This window comes from Nuphar pumila, chromosome 14 (assembly GCF_984573655.1).
Source record: "Nuphar pumila chromosome 14, dmNupPumi1.hap1.1, whole genome shotgun sequence".
Taxonomy (NCBI): Eukaryota; Viridiplantae; Streptophyta; class Magnoliopsida; order Nymphaeales; family Nymphaeaceae; genus Nuphar; species Nuphar pumila.
This window is the reverse complement of record NC_143262.1, coordinates 18,148,080-18,165,749: the sequence shown is the minus strand read 5'-3', so window position 1 is coordinate 18,165,749 and position 17,670 is coordinate 18,148,080. Positions and strand designations below refer to the sequence as shown.

Here is a 17,670-nt window from a genome sequence, read left to right as displayed (position 1 = left end):
TGAAGGCTGGTACCTATCCATGTCCTCTTATTTTCCTTCTCTACAATCGTTATATTGTACTGCCTGCTTGCTTGGGTGACCGCCCTCACTCTATTTTTTTTTAAAATAAATTTACGTTCTTTCAAATAAAAATATTGAAATTGCATACAGTCAAAATGGATAAATACCATCTGTTTTAATCTGGAATATTTAAACGGATCAGATCAGACCTGATTCTGAACCAGATCCAACCGTATCAGAACCAAACACGAATATTCCGACCGATGTTGTCAGATTTGGAGGTGAATCGATTTGAAGTTCGATTCCGAGAGTCGGCTGATTTAGTCTAGAACTGAATCAGCCATTTTATTTTCAATTAAAAATCAAAAAATTGTAAAAAACAAACAAAAAAAGGCCGAAATCGGCTGAATTGGGCTTGAATTTTGCCCGATTTCTTGAAGGGATGTATTGGATCGATTTAGGTCCGATACGATTTGAATCAGCCAATTTGGACCTACCGATTTGATTTGATGCTGACAACATTGACTCTGCCTTTATCCGATAATTTGTATGTCTACTACCGATACACCGAGACTTGTGTCGGATCCAGTTGGGAATTCTAACCGACCTATATCCTATAGTTAGGTTCGGACTTAATTAGGTGGAACCAGACCTGGCTCCGATTTTTGGGTATGATATCAGGTCCATACACGGGTCTAATCGGGCCCATCATAAGAGAAAAAATATAAGAACTACATAAACCATACACGGGCCATACCTGATGAAATATTATTTTTTATTATTTTTATATTGAAAAATTGCAGGTCTTAATCGAAACTCGGGTTGGGCCTGTGTCTGTTATAAAATTTCACAAACTATACCCGGATCCATGTATTAATCAGACCTTCGGATCCAACCCGGTTTTTATTATTTGTCACTATACCCGGACCCTATAAGGTTTTGATACGGACCGGGTCCGGGTAAACCCGACCCGTTGACACCCCTACCTATATATTGTCATTAAAATGAGATCGGTCAAATTGAAAAAGACGGAGCGACCTGTCCAAGGAACGCGGACTCCTAACGATTTATGAAATATAATTAATTGGTGCCGATGTCGAGAGTACTAAATCCGTCACTTAATATTTTGATTTTATTTTTTTATTCCATCTCAAATTTAGTCTCCATATAATAAAAACAATTTGCAAAAGCCGCTAATTTATTAACTATTTACAAAAGGCCGTCCAATATTTGGATGATTACATTCAACCGTCTACTTTATTTGACACCATTTCGACTACCTGCTTAAAAAATAAAATAACATTTTTTGCTATTCTCTCATGAAACAACTCATGGTATGCTTTTTTTTATAACAAATCAATAACAAAAGCGTTTTAGTTGTCCTGTTTAACTAAACAAAGGTAAGGTAGGGCTGCACATGAGCTGAGCTTGAGCCATCTCGGCTTGGGCTCGAGTCAAACTTGAATGACTATGTGCTCTACCCAGCTCGAGTAAGTTTAAATTCGATGTAGCATGAGTTGTACATAACATTCCACAAACCTAGACGAGTTTGCTCGAGCTTGATCGAGCTCAATAGGTATTGATCAAACTCAGCTTGTTTGCGCAAACAAGGCTAAGGCTCTTTGTTCAAGCTCGCTTTGCACTCCTAACACAAAACAATTGATTTTTTTTTTTTAAACAAAGCACCTAATTCTGATAAGAGAGAAACGTTGCAGTTTTTGCGTAAATATCTGATAAGTTAGGGGGCTTTTGTAAATTATCCATTAATAAAATAAATGCATAAAAGGAAAAAGGGGAAGAAGGAAAAACCCAACTCTCGCCCTCTCACTCAAAATTCCCGCAGGGAGCACTGCTCTTGCTTTCCCTCCTTTTCCAAATCCCTCCCTCCCTTCCTCTGAAATTTCTGTGTTTTCCTCTTCTTTCTTTATTTTATTTTTATTTCCCCCTGCATTTTGGAGCTTCACGGTGCCTTGAGAAAGGAAGTGGAGGGGATGGAGGCGGCGCTGTACACGCCACGAACGGTGGAGGAAGTGTTCAGGGATTTCAAAGGGCGGAGGGCCGCCATGATCAAGGCTCTCACCACCGGTCTCGTCCCCTTTCCTTTTTTGTTCAACTAATCTTTCTTCGGGTTTTCTCGGGAGAAAGATATTGTGCGGTCACGCCTTCTTTTGTTGTTTTGGTTTGTTTGTTTATTTGTTGATTATTCTGTTGTTGTTTTTGGTGCTTTATTCAGAGGTGGAGGACTTCTACCAGCAGTGTGATCCAGGTTAGGATTTCTACTTTTTTTTTTCCTGTACTCTCTTTAGTTTGCGGGAGCTCGCGGTGATGGATGGCTTCATGCATGCTTCGGTGTCTTGCTTGGTTTCCTTCTTTTTTTGCAATTTTCGTGGTTTTGACGCTTTTTTATTTTGAAATTTGCTGTATGTTTCGCTTTTTCTTTGGATAATTTTGCGGTCGAGGGTTTATTGTTAAAGATTTGTGGTTTTTTCTGTGCTGGTCTTCCGTTAATTTGGAGCGTTCTTTTTTTTTTTCTGTTTTCTGATGCTGGCAGTTTGTATTGAAAAAAAAATGGACTGGTTGTTTGCTGCTCACTTGAGTTTTTCCGCCCTTTTCTTTTTGTGCAATTTTTGTTTTCGGGTTTTTTTGGAAATGAATTAGGATTTTAATAATAATAATAATAATAATAATAATAATAATAATAATAATAATAATTATTATTATTATTATTATTATCATAGCCTTGGTAGTACTAGTACTCTTTTTTGTCTCTGTTTTTGGGGTGAGGATTTATATTTTTATTGTTTTGAGTCTGGTTGAACGTGGGAATTCTGCAGAGAAGGAAAACCTGTGTTTGTATGGATTCCCCACGGAGACATGGGAAGTTGCCCTACCTGCAGAGGAGGTGCCACCCGAGCTTCCGGAACCTGCACTTGGCATCAATTTCGCGAGGGATGGGATGCAAGAGAAGGACTGGTTGTCTCTGGTTGCTGTGCACAGTGATGCCTGGTTGCTTGCTGTGGCATTTTACTTTGGTGCTAGGTTCGGATTCGACAAGAACGACAGGTAATTTTAGCCTGTTAGCCCTCTTGCACAAGAGTGCATATTTATGGCCAGTGCTTTTCTTGTTTGTTTTGATTATTAATGTGGAATATTTCAAATCACACTTTATCATTACTTCTTTTATCTGTTCATGTATTAGAAAATGGTAATCTTCAAGTCTCTTATTGGGATCATTCTGGTGATGTGGTTTGCGTAACTGTCCTGATTATCAATGTTTGCAAGATTCACATGTTAATGCGATTATAAATGTCTTGTCATAGTCCTTCAGTACCAGACAACCAAGCTGTTTGAATTTCCATCTTTATGATGTTATTGTGCTGCTGATTATTTAGTTCTTTAAACTGTAACTGTAAACTAGTCCATCCCAAGATAATTTGGAGATATCTTGATGTAAGATTAATGTTTCCACTTCCTGGTTGTGCATGGGACATGCTTTGGCAATTGGCATTTGATGTGTGTCTTTCTGGTGCAGTTGTTTGCAAGATGGCATTTTCAGTGACAATTTGAAAAGACCATTATTTTCAGTTAAGATGCACGTCTTCATACAGTTCAGCATAATGTTGTGCATCCATATGCAGGATTGCACAAACTGAGTAACTGTAGTCAGTGGCTCCAAGGTTCCACTGTACTTGCGTGCCTTGGTTGAGTTGCTCTATTTAGTGCTTATTACAATGTGCTAAGTTGCAGTATCAATAAAATGGGTGGATTGATATGTGTTTGATGAAAATAATTGAGATTTTGTGTATTTGACTTGTTCGATATGTCCATGAAAATGTATTACATTGATATAATTGTAGAAGTGGAAAGTTGATGAATGAGCCTACGACTTTTATTGTCGAAGTCTTCTTATTATCCTTATCATTTCAACCTTTTGTTTTTTCTCTTTTTGCCACTAGAGGTGGAAGTGGAAGGGAAGATCTTAAACATCAGTGAAAAATTATGAATATGCTTTTGAAAAGAGATCTTGATATGGTGACATATTAGAGAGCCTGCATGGTTCATAGTTTATATGTAGGTTATACTAATAAGTTGTAGTTCTTTTGTATGGTTTTGTATTTAGATGGTTGCCAAATGGTATTGTCTCATTTTCTATTTATAACAGGAGTTTTGCAATATAGCCTCTTACAGTCCCATGATACAGTGATTCTAACCGTCCTATAATTTATAATAACATTCTTATAATTCTTTACTTTTTTGATGATTTGAACTGTCTCTCTTCAAGGAGAAATTGCATTTTCCAGATGATAATTGTACTGTTATCCTCTTCAATCTTCAGACTGTATTAGTGAAATTTGCTACAGGCTGTTGGCTGGGTGACTGTTGTGGAACTATGATTTGTTAGTGTATCCCCTAATGTAGTTTACACTTTACAGTCTGTTCTGATTAGTGATTTTATCTCCATTTATTTCTATCTTTCTGTTGAAATGTATTGTCTTCTTAATATAGAATATTAAAATTGAATGCTTCTTAACTCATAGTTAATTTCTAGGCATCAAGTATTGCTCTTTCAAAAAAATTATTGTTCTTTTCTTGATTGAAATATTCCTTTTGTCTCTCTATAACTAATCTCATTTTTTGATTCTCACCTTACAGTTTATAAATTTTTATGATACCATATGATTTGATACTTTTCTTTTTGCAATAAAATCATAACTATATTCAACCATATAATGTGCTTGTCCAAATCCTCCAGTTAATAACCTTTTTCAAAGACAAACTTGTTCTTAGAGGAGTTGGAGAATACCAAAGATATGAGCAAAACATTCTCCAAATCCTCCAGTTTTGAAAATTCTGGAGACATTCCCAAAGGATAATGATTGAGGATTCTATAGTAAAAGGGTTTTAACTATCCCCAATCTGCCAAAACATCAGTACAAAAGTAGCTAGAATATCAAAATGATGAAGGTACTGGATAGTGATGATTCTGGCATGCGGTGCATCATACAGCAAATCTTGTATTTGGTGCACTGTGTGATATGCACAATACAAACACAAATGTACTGGTTTTTTTATTTTCAAAGGCCATAAACCAATGTTGTATAACTTATAGACAGATGCATATGTATGTATATGTTATCACTAATAACTGTAGCAAGTATCCAATGCTTGTGTATGTTGCATGCACACTTCTCCCCTTGTTGATTTGTTTGTGACAATTGTGCTTGTACATTGCATGCAAGTTTAAAGTTGTGAAGACCTATCTTGCAGATATTCCCCCCCTGTCTTGATTATATTTTGGCAGTCCCTGTTCAGCAGAGAAATGAACTAAATGGTATTTGGTTGTCATTGACCCAAGCACAGAGACGTGACTCTGTAATTATGATATAATATTATATGTACAATCACCTTTGTTACATGCAGGAGCTTTTATCTGTTTTATGTTTTGTAGACACTAGAATATTATATGTACAATCACCTTTGTTATATGCAGGAGCTTTTATCTGTTTTATGTTTTGTAGACACTAGATTTTGATATGCCATGTTACTAAAGGAGAAAAACTAGAGCCTAGGCAAGCTATGAGAACTAGCACTTGTTTGTCATGATGCATGATTATCTAAGTTTGGTATATGTTTATGACATGTTTTGAATAGATTCACCCTAAATCCTAATCTGCTCCTAGTTACAAGGCTTATTTCTATGCACATTTCTTGCCTTGAACTTGTCCTAGCTATAAGTGTGGGGTTGAGAATAGTGTATCTTGTGGTGTTGTTTTTTCTTTCATCTTCTTTTCTTTTTGAATAGTTAAAAGGAGGGATGCCCCCTGCAGGATTCAAATCTTGGATATCTCATCTAACGATAAAGCAACTTTATTGTCAGACAATCACAATGTAATTTCCATCCCATGTTATGATTTAAAGTCGCTTGTCATGTTCAATATTTTTTTGACTTGAGTTTTGAACAAGTCACAATGTTTAGGTTGTTTGAAGAATTGAATGCTGGAGTCTTAAAATGGATAGTGTCAAAATATTTAATCAGCTTTCTGTTTGAGTTGCTTGGTGAGGAAATTCTTCATTGGGTTTAACTGATTGGACTGTATATCTGCCAGAGAATGGGCCATATAGAGATTGATGCTAGTATTTACTGGTATGGTATTTATTAATATGTGCATAGTGAAGTGGTATTCGTAACTGTAATGCAGGAGTGTTCGAGGAGGTTGTTATCATTGTTGGGTGCAAAAGTCAATATGGATCAGTTTAGTTATATAGTTCTAGGTTGTACTGAAGGATATTGGTGAGCATTGCACTATTTTGGTGATAGTTTTTGTGCAAGCTTAATAGATATTGAATCTGTTTAAACTTCAACTTTGGATATCTAATATTTGTAGCTTTTGAAAGGACTTTTTTCTAGATCTGCTTCTTCATTTAGTACTGTCTATTTGTTTTTGTCATTGAAACACTGGATATATAGATAGAACATGGACCAAGAACATTGAGTTTAAAGGTTCTCCCAAATTAAATCACAAAAACCAATTTGGAAAACTGTAGTTGGCTTTGTCAAGTTATGGAATGTGTTTTCATTTCACAGAAACATAGCATCCTACATGCTTTTCACAATTTTTTTTCTAGAGATGACTCCTGTTTCTAATTTATGCATAATATTTAGAAATCTATTTTGCTTATTACATAACAAATGTGATGCTGCATATGATAGTCATGCAATTTTCTAATACACTGTGATCAGAATGTTCGTTTCAATGTTTGATAAGTTTACTGGAGTAAGTGTCATCATGCCTACCGATGATGTATAGGAAACTAAAGTACCCATAGATTCCGCTATTCTTCATCTTCATGTCTGACATTATTCTAGCATAAAGTGGGCAGTTTACTTGTTGAATTTGTTGCAGCTTATTTTGTTCAAGTGCCATTTTTTGCAAGAGCAAACACACTCTCATAGTCTCATGCCTCCGTGATAATAATAATAGTAATGATAATAATAATAATAATAATAATTAATAAACACACACACACACACACACACACACACATATATATATATATATATATATATATATATATATATATATATATATATATATATATATATACAATCTAGTTGGCATCTCATGATGCAAGTTGTTTTGACCCAATCTAATCTTGTAGATGTGTTCAACATGGTTGTTCTATGGAAATTGACCCCTGGATCATGTTTTTTTGATCAAAAAACATGCTTTTGTGAGGTGAGAAAAATTGGTGCATTTACAACTGTTGGTTTTTGCATTGTCGGAATAAACCCTGTACACAAGATGGATTCCAGCAATCCAAAAGCTGGTTCCCTACTAAAAAGAATATGTAGATCACATCTATAAGGTTTGATTTAACAAGAAAACAAAATAAAAAATAAAAAAATGGTGTTTGCTAAGTCAATTCAAAGTACAATTGATTGTAGCAAACATCAACCCTGTATATATATACAGAGAGAGAGAGAGAGAGAGAGAGAGAGAGAGAGAGAGAGAGGTGGATGTGCACACCTCGAGTGCACTGGTGTTCGACAACATTTTTTGGTGATTTGACTGTATGGTTGTGGTGAGCATGTTCCATTTGCTAGGAACCAGCCCTTGGTTTATGTTTTTTTGACAAAAAAACATGATAAACATTTTAAATTTAGAAGATTGTCGGTCGATGATTTTCAACCCTTAAAAAGACCCTACTTATGTGTTGGAATCAGATAATTCAAATGCTGATCCCTACTAATTTGATCGTGTAGAACACATCTATGCGGCCAGAATTAAATAATAATAATAATAATATAACAGGTCGTGCATACCTACCTCTCTCTCTCTCTCTCTTTATATATATATATATATATATATATATATATATATATATATAGTGCGTGGTAGCTGCACAACTCTGCAGGCGTGATGGACAGCCACAAAAAATCAGAAAAATGCCCATTTTTCTGATTTTTTTATTTTTAGCGGCGGTAAGAAGTCAGTCACTAAAGTCTCCAGCGGAAACTGGGGCCTTTAGTCATGGTGTTTTGACCGTCGCTAAAGGTCCCAGTTTCTGGCTGTCAAAAAGTGCCGCTAAAAGGCAAAAAATGGGCAAAAACTCATGTTTTTGCGCATTTTTGCATGGGCCGTCCATCAAGGCCGCGATGGTCGGCCCATCTGTTTGCGCTGGTAGCTGCGCACCTAAGGGTTGTGTAGCTACCACTTTATATATATATATATATATATATATATATATATAGAGAGAGAGAGAGAGAGAGAGAGAGAGAGAGAGAGAGAGAGAGAGAGAGAGAGAGAGAGAGAGAGTAACGTGTTCGTTAGGTCCCATTAGGCCCCTTCAAAAATTGTAGTTTTAAGTATTTTTTCTCACGTCTAACACTGTAGATGTGATCTATAGGTTTTGTTTAGTGGGAGCCAACTTTTGGATCGCGTGAATCTGACCTGTATACAGTTTTTTGCGGTGATCCAAAATCAATGGCTATGAAGGTACCAGTTTTTTCTGGCTCATAAAAACATGTTTTTTCATAAAAAAACACGATCCAAGAGTCGATCCCCACTAAATCGATCATGCTAAACACTTCTAACGGTTCAGATCTATCATAAAATGCTTAAAACCTATAGGGCAGAATGGAGCAGAATGAGAAATAGGGCCTAATATGTTCAGTTCTCTCTCTCTCTCTCTATATATATATACCATTATAGAATTCCACCTATGCTCTTTTACAGCGAGAAGAGCTGCAATCCAACCTTTGATGGTGACTACAGAGAAATAATCACTGGTTTCTGAAGCTCGGAGTCCTGGAGGAGGGGGGGTCGTGGCTGCGGGAGAGATCGTGGTGGAGGTTCGGGCAAATCCTTTCTTTCATTTGTACCCAAAAAGCACTCACAAAGCAAAGTGTTAAGGCGTTATTGTGATGGAGAAAGGAACCCAAATTTGATCGCACCACACCCCTATAGGCATGACAAGTGGAGGAGCGAGAGCGCGACACATGATTCACATTGTTCCATATACCGGAACAACCATTAGTTGTTACCTTTTTGAAAACCAACATCTGTTGGAATTTCCCACGAGGGTAATTTATGATAGGAAAAATAGGTCACTATAAGCAGAAGAAAAGACCTTTTTTTGACGAGTTTGATATTGATGATAGTGACAATATCAATGATGACCTTGATAAGGAGCTGCTAACTATGCCAAATGTGCTTTGTATATAATGCTGAAAATAGTAGTGCGAGGCTGCGGGAGTAGTGACAAGTGACCATATGGCTTTACTCTCTAGAGGAGTAGTTGCTTAGTAGCCAGCTGCGAGTACCAGCAGCAGTGATAGTTACACTTTATGTCATTTTCTATTCCTAACAAGAGAAAGCTCTCTTCAAATCACAAGATGAACCCCTCCATTGGTGTATTTTTTGTGGCGGCTTTGGTATGGAGGTTTTAAAATGGGTGGCATTGAGATTGATCCTGCTAAGATGGAAGCCAACACCCTCAGAGAATGCTGGAGACCCATTCTTGGTGCTGTTGTAGGGGACATATGTGACTTAAGGCAAGCAATCCAGCTGGCAGTGAGAAAAGAAAAGCGGGATGAAATAGATAGCTAAGAATATCCAGCAAATCAAAGCCAGTCGAAAAGAAAGTCTCTTTGTTTTGTGAGTGTGAACAAGCCAGTTTCTTTCGATTTCAGTAGGAGTTGCTGGCCTTATCTCTTCTCAGCTCTCGATGGAGGCTACAAGAACTGAGAAAGAGCTTGAGAGTGGAGACTCTAAAGAGTTGACTCTTTTTTATGGTCTCGTAGTAAAGGACCCTGAAACACATGCAGAAGCCACGTCATCACATGATGCTGTTTTCTGGCAAGGACACCTGTACTGATCATGGCATAAACCATGCTTGGATACCCCAAAAAAGTCATTACTGGGTCGTCAAGTTCTGTCCCCTGACACAGCTTGCTTGGAAGCCATGGCAAGCTTTTATCTTGACTGTACCAGTTCCCGGCAAGCATTAAGAATAAGTTCCTCCGATTCTTCAAATTTCTGTGCTTAGTTTTTCCCTTGTGAAGTTAATAGTATATATATATATATATATATATATATATATATATATATATATATATATATATATATATATATATATATATATATATATATATAGTAGGATGTACTGTTGAACACCCAAAAAGTTTGTGGAAGTTGAACTGTTTTGCGCTGCTGATAGCTCGCATGATCAGTGGTGCAAAAAAATTGTGCAAGGTTGATTAGTGGCGGTCAGCGACCACTGCTGAAGGCTGATTTTTGCAAAATCACACGTATCCACACGCCTGACCCTTGTTCGACCTTACACCCTTTCGTGTGTGTGCGTGTGTGTATACTTTGTTTATAGAGAGTTTCAGAGAAGCCTAGGTTATAAGAACTGTTTTTGCTACTACTGGATTTGGTGGTTGGATAGAAAGCACTTAACTATTAACTGTTTCTGCTTGCCATTTGGTTGTGCTATAAGCTATGTCACATAAGTGCAGGTATGGATGCGGGTGCATAGGTTGCATCACGTCAGTCTCAAAAAAATTGGGTGCAGGGGTATATATATATATATATATAATGTGTTTGTGAGATTACGTGTTTAAGTATGTACTATGGATACAACTGGACTTGGTTAGGTTAACTGAGTCCAGTTTAGGCCAGAAATGGACCCCAGTGCGGTTGACTGCACCTGACACTATGGAAGCCGAGGTGTTGAACCTGCACGGTCAAGGGTGCGACATGGGTGTGGGCGTTTTAAAACAGTCCGTGTTACATTGGCTAGGAGTTATGTGTTTATTTCCTTAACTCTGCAACAACTTGTCTGCACTCTGCATTACAGTCTATAAGCTAATAACCTCATTATTCACAACTCACAAGCTCTCCGGATGGTGTTAAACTTTAAGAGTCAGAAAGTTTGCAGGGAAACCGTTACCATACATAAACCAGAAACGGAAAACACATTGAGTTTTGTTGTGAAAATGGAGTTACAACGCGAGTTTTGCAAAGAAGCTCCTGAATTATTTTTAAAGTGATTCTAGAGACTGTTTTGGGGGCATGTGTCATGTGCAAATCTAAATTTTGGTGAGAAAAGTGAAACAGAAGGGAATCTCATTTTTAAAACATCATTCGATTCTTGGAGTACTGACACCAAGGGTGCTGGCTTCTGCTATATCTTAGCATCTGGATAGCTATATTGGTTTGAATTGAATTCTTTTCGGTTAGAAAAGCATATGTATTTTTCCTCAAGTCACAAGAATGCATTTCTTATTCTTAGGTGATCGAAAAAACTGTCTTTTGGTCTGAATTACAGCATGCTTTGCACGAGTGTTCTTCGTTTATTCACTGATTTATTGTGTATCATGGGTTTTTCCTGGATAATGACAAATGCTTCTTATTCATGACTTTGTTAGAACTTTTCATTCACTCTCTTGTTTGATTTGAGGTTGGCTAAAGTTGTCCTCTCGTGATGCAGGAAAAGGCTCTTCAATATGATAAATGACCTCCCTACCATATTTGAGGTTGTCACTGGGACTGCAAAAAAGCCCGTGAAGGATAAATCATCTGCCACAAACCATGGCTGTAACAAATCCAAACCAAATAATAAAGTTGTAAAATTTGACTTGGTGATTACCTGAGATTAGTTCCTTTTGTGTGGTCCATCAATTTACTCTCTTCTCTGTTTTTCTCTTGTACAGCAGCATTCATCCGAGTCTCAGGCCAAATATCCAAAAGGGGTACCGCACAAGGAAGAGGATGTAGGGCTGGAGGAAGAGTATGAAGAGGAGCACGGGGAAACACTTTGTGGTGCGTGTGGTGAGAATTACACCGCGGATGAATTCTGGATCTGCTGCGACATTTGTGAGAAGTGGTTCCATGGAAAGTGTGTGAAGATAACGCCTGCGAGGGCTGAGCACATTAAGCAGTACAAGTGCCCCTCTTGTGCCAACAAAAGGGTGCGCCAATGAAAAACCCAACGGTTACTATATTAATCAAACTCTAACAGTATGTAGTTTTTGTACCTTTTCTTTGGCTAAGATAGGATCTTGTGCTTTTTCCCTTAGGGAAAGAGCAATGTGTAAGGATGCTTTGTGACTTCATGTGCAATCTTGTTTCTTTGTTAGGAAAACATTAATCCCCTGAGCTTGTTATAAATCTTCTCTTTTAGCATTACATGGTTTCGAGTACTTGAGGCAATTCGACGACCCAGTGGGGATAAGAGGTCTCTACTTCATTCTGGTATTAAAAGGTTTTGTCTTCCCATCTTGTCAACGTAGCCATATTCACCGCACCAAAGTTATGTACTGCTTGCAGAAATGTGGGACTTCACGAACTTGAACATTTCAAGCCCTTAGCAACCTTAAATTCGCGTTTAATTTTGATCCAAGTTAAACTCCCTTCAGAAAAACCCCCTCACGATGCACACTCGCAATAATATGTTCATAGATAAGCCGTTTGTGGGCTTGACTTGTGTTTGGCTCTTAAAGAGCTTGTTCAAACTTGTGAAATTGGCCCGGCAAAGCCAAACAGGCATTCAGTTCGTTTCAGCTCGTATAGCTTGTTGACTAGTAATAAATATATTTCATATGTAATTTATACCATTAATCTATGTTACTATGCGGATCCGACTCACAAGTTGGGTTTTTTTTTTTTTTGGAAACGTGGGCACAGTTTTTATTTTTTATTTTTTGATCCATACAAAACTAATTGTTTGATGTTTTAATGTTAAAAATACATTTTTAATTAAAATAATATTTTAAAACATTAAAATAATTAAAATATTATCTATAAGTGTTGGTGTCCACGTGACAGCCATAAAGGTGCAGATCATTGAAATGTTCATCTTGCAACCAATAAGCTTTGAATTTAATTCCCGTTGCTGACAACTTTGAAGTAAAGCAACTATTTTTTATTCACTGCTAAATTCCGTTGAGAGAAGAACTAAATGGGCTAGACGTGATCTGAACTGATACTTTACAAAACCTGGTCTCCTCTTGGTCATGCAATTCTTAACAAAACCAGTTTGTACCTATCTGCTTCACTTCCCGACTCGGTCGATTCTTTACAATACCCGTCTGAACTGACCTGAAACGGAATCCAGTTTATATACTAACCACATGGATCTGAGCTGATTTATATAAGCATCTGTAATAAATGAAAATGATGCACACCAGAACCATCTCATATCTGAACGGGAAAAAAAAGTTGAAAAGGTTTGAGTTGATCTGATTTAAGTGTAATTTGAATAAGGGATAAATTCTAATTGTATAAATTTGTACTATCAATTCTTTCTCAAAATCTTTATTCAACAATAAACACAAATTCTTGCCTCAACTATCAAACTCCCAAACAAGAGAATAGAGAAAGAGGGAAGTGGGATGATATACACGTTCAACGCCCCCAAGCTTTCCCACCCAAAAGTTCATTGGCCTTAACCTGCACAGTCATCATACACATCACAATGACGAGGGAGGAAGAGTAGAACATAAGAAATAAAGAGGATATAGGACCACCGAAAAACCCGTTGCCAAACAAGGGAATCGTCCGTTCCATTTGACCTTACATCTTTTTATTTTATTTTATAAATACGAAATGTATCTTATCCATTGGATGAGGAATGGGGTCGCCCCCACCTTCATGAGTCATCGGTGCTGTCAACACACACAGGGTAGCCTTGGCTAGATGTAAAATGACTAAAACACCCCTCCCCATGTCGTTAGTACGAGGCATATCTTTCGGAAAATCGTTGAAGATCGAGACTGGAGAGAGACCTTTATCTACTCCAGCAAGATGACAACATTAAATAGACAAATGGTATCAAAATATACAGCACCATCCCACAGAATGATGCATGAAATCATCTCACAACACATGATGAGCAATGGCAGCCCCCGCCCCTTCTCCCTCCCTTATCCACCAGTAGTATACACGTGAAACAGAACGTGCACAAACTAGTTATTGTAACCTACTTGGAGAAAAAGCAAAAGAAAAAAGCGATCAAAGGGCCCAAACTCATTAAATAATGCTCAGAAGTTGGCTGACTGTTTTCTTAAAGGACACGTTCCACTCCCAGAAGATTAAGTCTCCCTTACCTAATCATCTCCACATCTTTATTGTCTCGTTAAAAAAAAGCTGGAGGGTAGGAAGACTAAACGCCCACATCCCAACTGCAATAGACCACCTAAACTCCGGGAACACCTTGAATTGACTCTCTCCTAACCAAACCAAAATGACGAGGATGTCCCCACATGTCCCTGATGAATCAACCATTGAAGCAGATGTTGGACCTAGGGTCAATCTTCAGTCTGTTACGTTATATAGTTTTTAAAGTCTTAAAAGGACTTCAAGGCACACCAATCGCCATGTCATACAGGCTAAAATACCAACGTCAATTTTCTTTTGGACCACTTGGAAGGCTGCAGAGCCAGAGAACAATGGTGAAATGGGAATGCCATTTATCAACATGGCTTCACCCTGGTTCCCCCATCCAGCCAACCTGCAGAGAGAGAGAGAGAGAGACCCTTCCATGAAATTCACAAAAGATATGCCCATTGCAGATTCCCAAATATAGGAAAAAGTTCCGAGTAAAAAACCATGAATGGTTATTGGTACCCCCATAAAGTCATACCAACACAAGCATCAGAAGTAGGGAAGGCAGTGGACCGGGAGAAAGCAGGTCCCTGCCCCCCGTCGCCCCGTTTGGACCAGGATGAAGGGTATGAAACGGGGATGGAGGTGGGGACGAAGGTTAAAATCCATCCCCATTCGGGGATGGACGTACACTTTTCCCCGCCCCGCCACGATCCCCATCCCCACCACTTTTCCCCGCAATAGCCCCGCCCCGCCTCATCCCCGACATGAAACGGGGATGAAGGCGGGGGTGGAGGTTAAAATTCATCCCCGTGCGGGGATGGAGGTTCTAATCTTGAGGTGGGGCGGGGGTGGAGACCTTGTCCCCCGCCTCGCCCCACTGCCATCCCCAATCAGAAGATTGATTGTGGCCGTATAAATTGCCAAGATCACCACTACCACAATTGACTGAAAGGAGTGTCCATGTACACCAAACTTAAATAATGCTGGCACTCCTAACGAGTGTATATAGTGCAGGCAAACCATGAAATTTAGATCAAACCACATACTAAGAGAAAGAACAAAATGCTTTGGTGTTTACACTAACAGATGGGGAGAAGCCCAAATGAAGCAGGCGACGCAAACAGAAAAAAAGGCAAGAACTTACATACAACTTTTCTTTCACTTCTTTTCTCTTCCTCCTAATCCTCTCATCAAGTCTATCTCTCCAGATTCTTAGCCGATAGACGCTTGAGGAATTCGTAGGTAGTGATCATGGTGGTGGCAGACAAGGACATTGAAGCCCACCTCGGCCCTAACCCTCTGTAACAGGCGGTCCATCCACCTTCCTTCACCAGGTTCCTGAGCGTCTGCCCCACCGTCAACCTCCTATTCTCTTCCCCATCCAACACCTGCAGCCTCGTCTTTATGGTGTCCAGCGGCGTGGTTATGAGAGCGGCCACCCCTCCCGCCACCGCCGCGCTCATCCCCTGCACCACCACCACCGCCTTCGAACCAGGCTTCCACCCTCCCCCTCCCCCTCCTCCCTTCTCCTCCTTACTGTACAAGAAATTAACCCCTCCCCAGATCCCTCTCTGCGTCATCGAGTAGGATGCCCACCACACAGCGTTGGAAGGGGCGTAGGTGAGGATCGACATCCCGAAACCTCTGTAAAGACCCCTCAATCCGCTCGTACACATGATCGTCCGGAAGACGTCGATCCCTCCCCTGTACTTGGTCTTCAACCCTTCCCCGCCCTGGACCATCAGCCGCTGGCTCACCACGTCCACCGGCGTCCACACAAGCTGCGCCGCCACGCCGGCGCTCACCCCAGCCGCGGCGTTGGCGATGGCTGCAGCGGCTGGCTCCGGGAACCCCAGCCGCACGGTGGCGGTGCCGACGTTGCTCTTGGTGATCTCCAGGGCGGTCATGTAGAGCGCCCGGGCTGGGATGGTCCCCATGAGGGAGGTACCGAAGCCCCTGTAGAGGCCGGCGAGGCCCTCGTGGCCCAGGATCCTGAGGCCGAGCCTGACGCAGGAGACGTGAGAGGAGGAGGAGACCTGCTGCCGCGTCTTGAGGACGACCGTCGGGTAGAGCGTCGCCGACACGCCGGAGAAGAGCGCCGCCCCGAGGAGGAAGAACTTGGATTTGTCGAGCATCTCCCAGTCGATGTCCGCCGGTAGATGTATCTCCGCGCTCGAATCCTCCTCGGCCGCAGTCAGGCTCATCTTCGCCACTTTGAACAAGACGAATCTCTCTCTGTTGTGTAGCTGACCCTCCTCTTTTCCACCTCCCAATTTCCTCCCTCTCTTCTTCCTCCTTCACTAAACCAAAGACCTGAGTATTTACAAACGGATCTCTCCGCTTTCCCCCACCCCCTTTTTCCAAAACCCTAACCTTTTACTGTACAGAATTTACACAAACGAAAGAAAAGAAAAAGAGAGAGAGAAAAAAAAAGAAGCCTAGAAGCTGATATCCCGTGCGAAACCCTAATTCCGGCGAAAATTACAGGAAATAATCCGCCAAATCCGATTCCGAAACCCCAAATAATCGTAATAACAAGGTACTGAAGTCTTTCAAACCTTTTTCTTCTTCTTTTTACTTCCAATTAGATGGAGCCGGAAACCCTAACAGATGCAGAAAAGCCCTAGAATGAAGAAAAAAACCTATACCGAAGAAACTTGCCCCAAAATCCGCATCAGAAACCCCCTGATGCCAACCGAATCAAGAGGCGTGAAAAAGGAGAGCGAGCTACAGATCAACCGAGCGACAGAATCATACAAGGGATCCAAAGAAGAATTGAGCGAAACAGAGAGAGACGGGTTACGCAGAAGACAGATCGTTCCGACGATGTATGGAGAGTACCTAATGCTTTGGTTGCGTCGGGTGATGGGAGAAACCGTCAACGGTGCTGGAAAACTCCGCCAAGAAAATGCGGATCTAAGGGAAGGTGGCTCTGCGGCACTCGCCTATTTACAGCGGTAGTGGGGAGGATGGAGACAAAATTGAAGAAGAGGGAGCCGCTACTCTCTCTCTCTCTCTCTCTCTCTCTCTCTTTTCTCTCCACTCTGTGGACGGGCCCAAACAGAGGGCGGGGTTGAAGATGATGACCTCCCCTATAATAAAGCACCATCCCTTAACAAACACCCTTCTATTTGCAGACCACCCTCTTGTTTTAATTTTCTTTTCAGGTAAATACCCAATTAGCAATCTGTTTTTTACCCATTGACAAATATACCCTCTGATGAATTCAAATATAACGCGAGTGACCCTCCCTTCCTCAACCCCTGTTTTTTTTTTTTGAGGAATGACTGAACTGACTCTGAATTGGTCCTGTAGTTTGGAACCATAACAAACCATTCCAATAATTTGCAAAACCCATTGCATTGCTTGCTTTTTTGACTGAATTATGCTGGTTGGGTTTGGGAATTGGAGCCTTACAAGAGGCCCTTAGTATTTTGACATGATTTGTTGGTGTCTGACATTGACATGAAAGGGCAGTTTAGGGAAAAACATGGAGAATGTGGAGAGTAGTACCTCATTCCCATCAGTCACACTGAGTGAAAACCGAGGGCGTTGG

General features: G+C 40.0%; 2 protein-coding genes across 3 annotated transcripts; one reads left to right on the top strand and one right to left on the bottom strand.

Moving 5' to 3' along the window:
• Window positions 1-1,839: 1,839 nt before the first annotated feature.
• Window positions 1,840-12,194, top strand: LOC149816540 (PHD finger protein ALFIN-LIKE 3-like). Of its 2 annotated transcripts, none has more exons than XM_089987979.1 (5): window positions 1,840-2,085; window positions 2,234-2,266; window positions 2,835-3,063; window positions 11,497-11,629; window positions 11,720-12,194. In XM_089987979.1, exons 1-5 carry the CDS (start codon window positions 1,992-1,994, stop codon window positions 11,987-11,989), a joined length of 759 nt encoding a protein of 252 aa, XP_089844105.1. In that variant the 5' UTR covers window positions 1,840-1,991; the 3' UTR covers window positions 11,990-12,194. The 2 variants fall into 2 exon arrangements, with proteins under 2 accessions (XP_089844105.1, XP_089844106.1); XM_089987980.1 differs by having other exon boundaries at window positions 1,842-2,085; window positions 11,723-12,194.
• Window positions 12,195-15,157: 2,963 nt separating this feature from the next.
• LOC149816539 (uncharacterized) lies at window positions 15,158-17,243 on the bottom strand. Its single transcript, XM_089987115.1, has 2 exons — window positions 16,956-17,243; window positions 15,158-16,841 (listed from the first exon to the last, which is right to left on the bottom strand). Exon 2 carries the CDS (start codon window positions 16,316-16,318, stop codon window positions 15,311-15,313), a length of 1,008 nt encoding a protein of 335 aa, XP_089843241.1. The 5' UTR covers window positions 16,319-16,841; window positions 16,956-17,243; the 3' UTR covers window positions 15,158-15,310.
• Between the last annotated feature and the right edge of the window lie 427 nt (window positions 17,244-17,670).

Excerpts from the sequence above, each read along its gene's own strand:
- LOC149816540 (XM_089987979.1), top strand. The coding sequence starts at position 1,992 with ATGGAGGCGGCGCTGTACACGCCACGAACGGTGGAGGAAGTGTTCAGG. Across the intron at positions 2,086-2,233 it reads GATCAAGGCTCTCACCACCG|AGGTGGAGGACTTCTACCAG; the intron begins GTCTCGTCCCCT and ends TGCTTTATTCAG. Across the intron at positions 11,630-11,719 it reads AATCCAAACCAAATAATAAA|CAGCATTCATCCGAGTCTCA; the intron begins GTTGTAAAATTT and ends TCTCTTGTACAG.
- LOC149816539 (XM_089987115.1), bottom strand. The coding sequence starts at position 16,318 with ATGAGCCTGACTGCGGCCGAGGAGGATTCGAGCGCGGAGATACATCTA.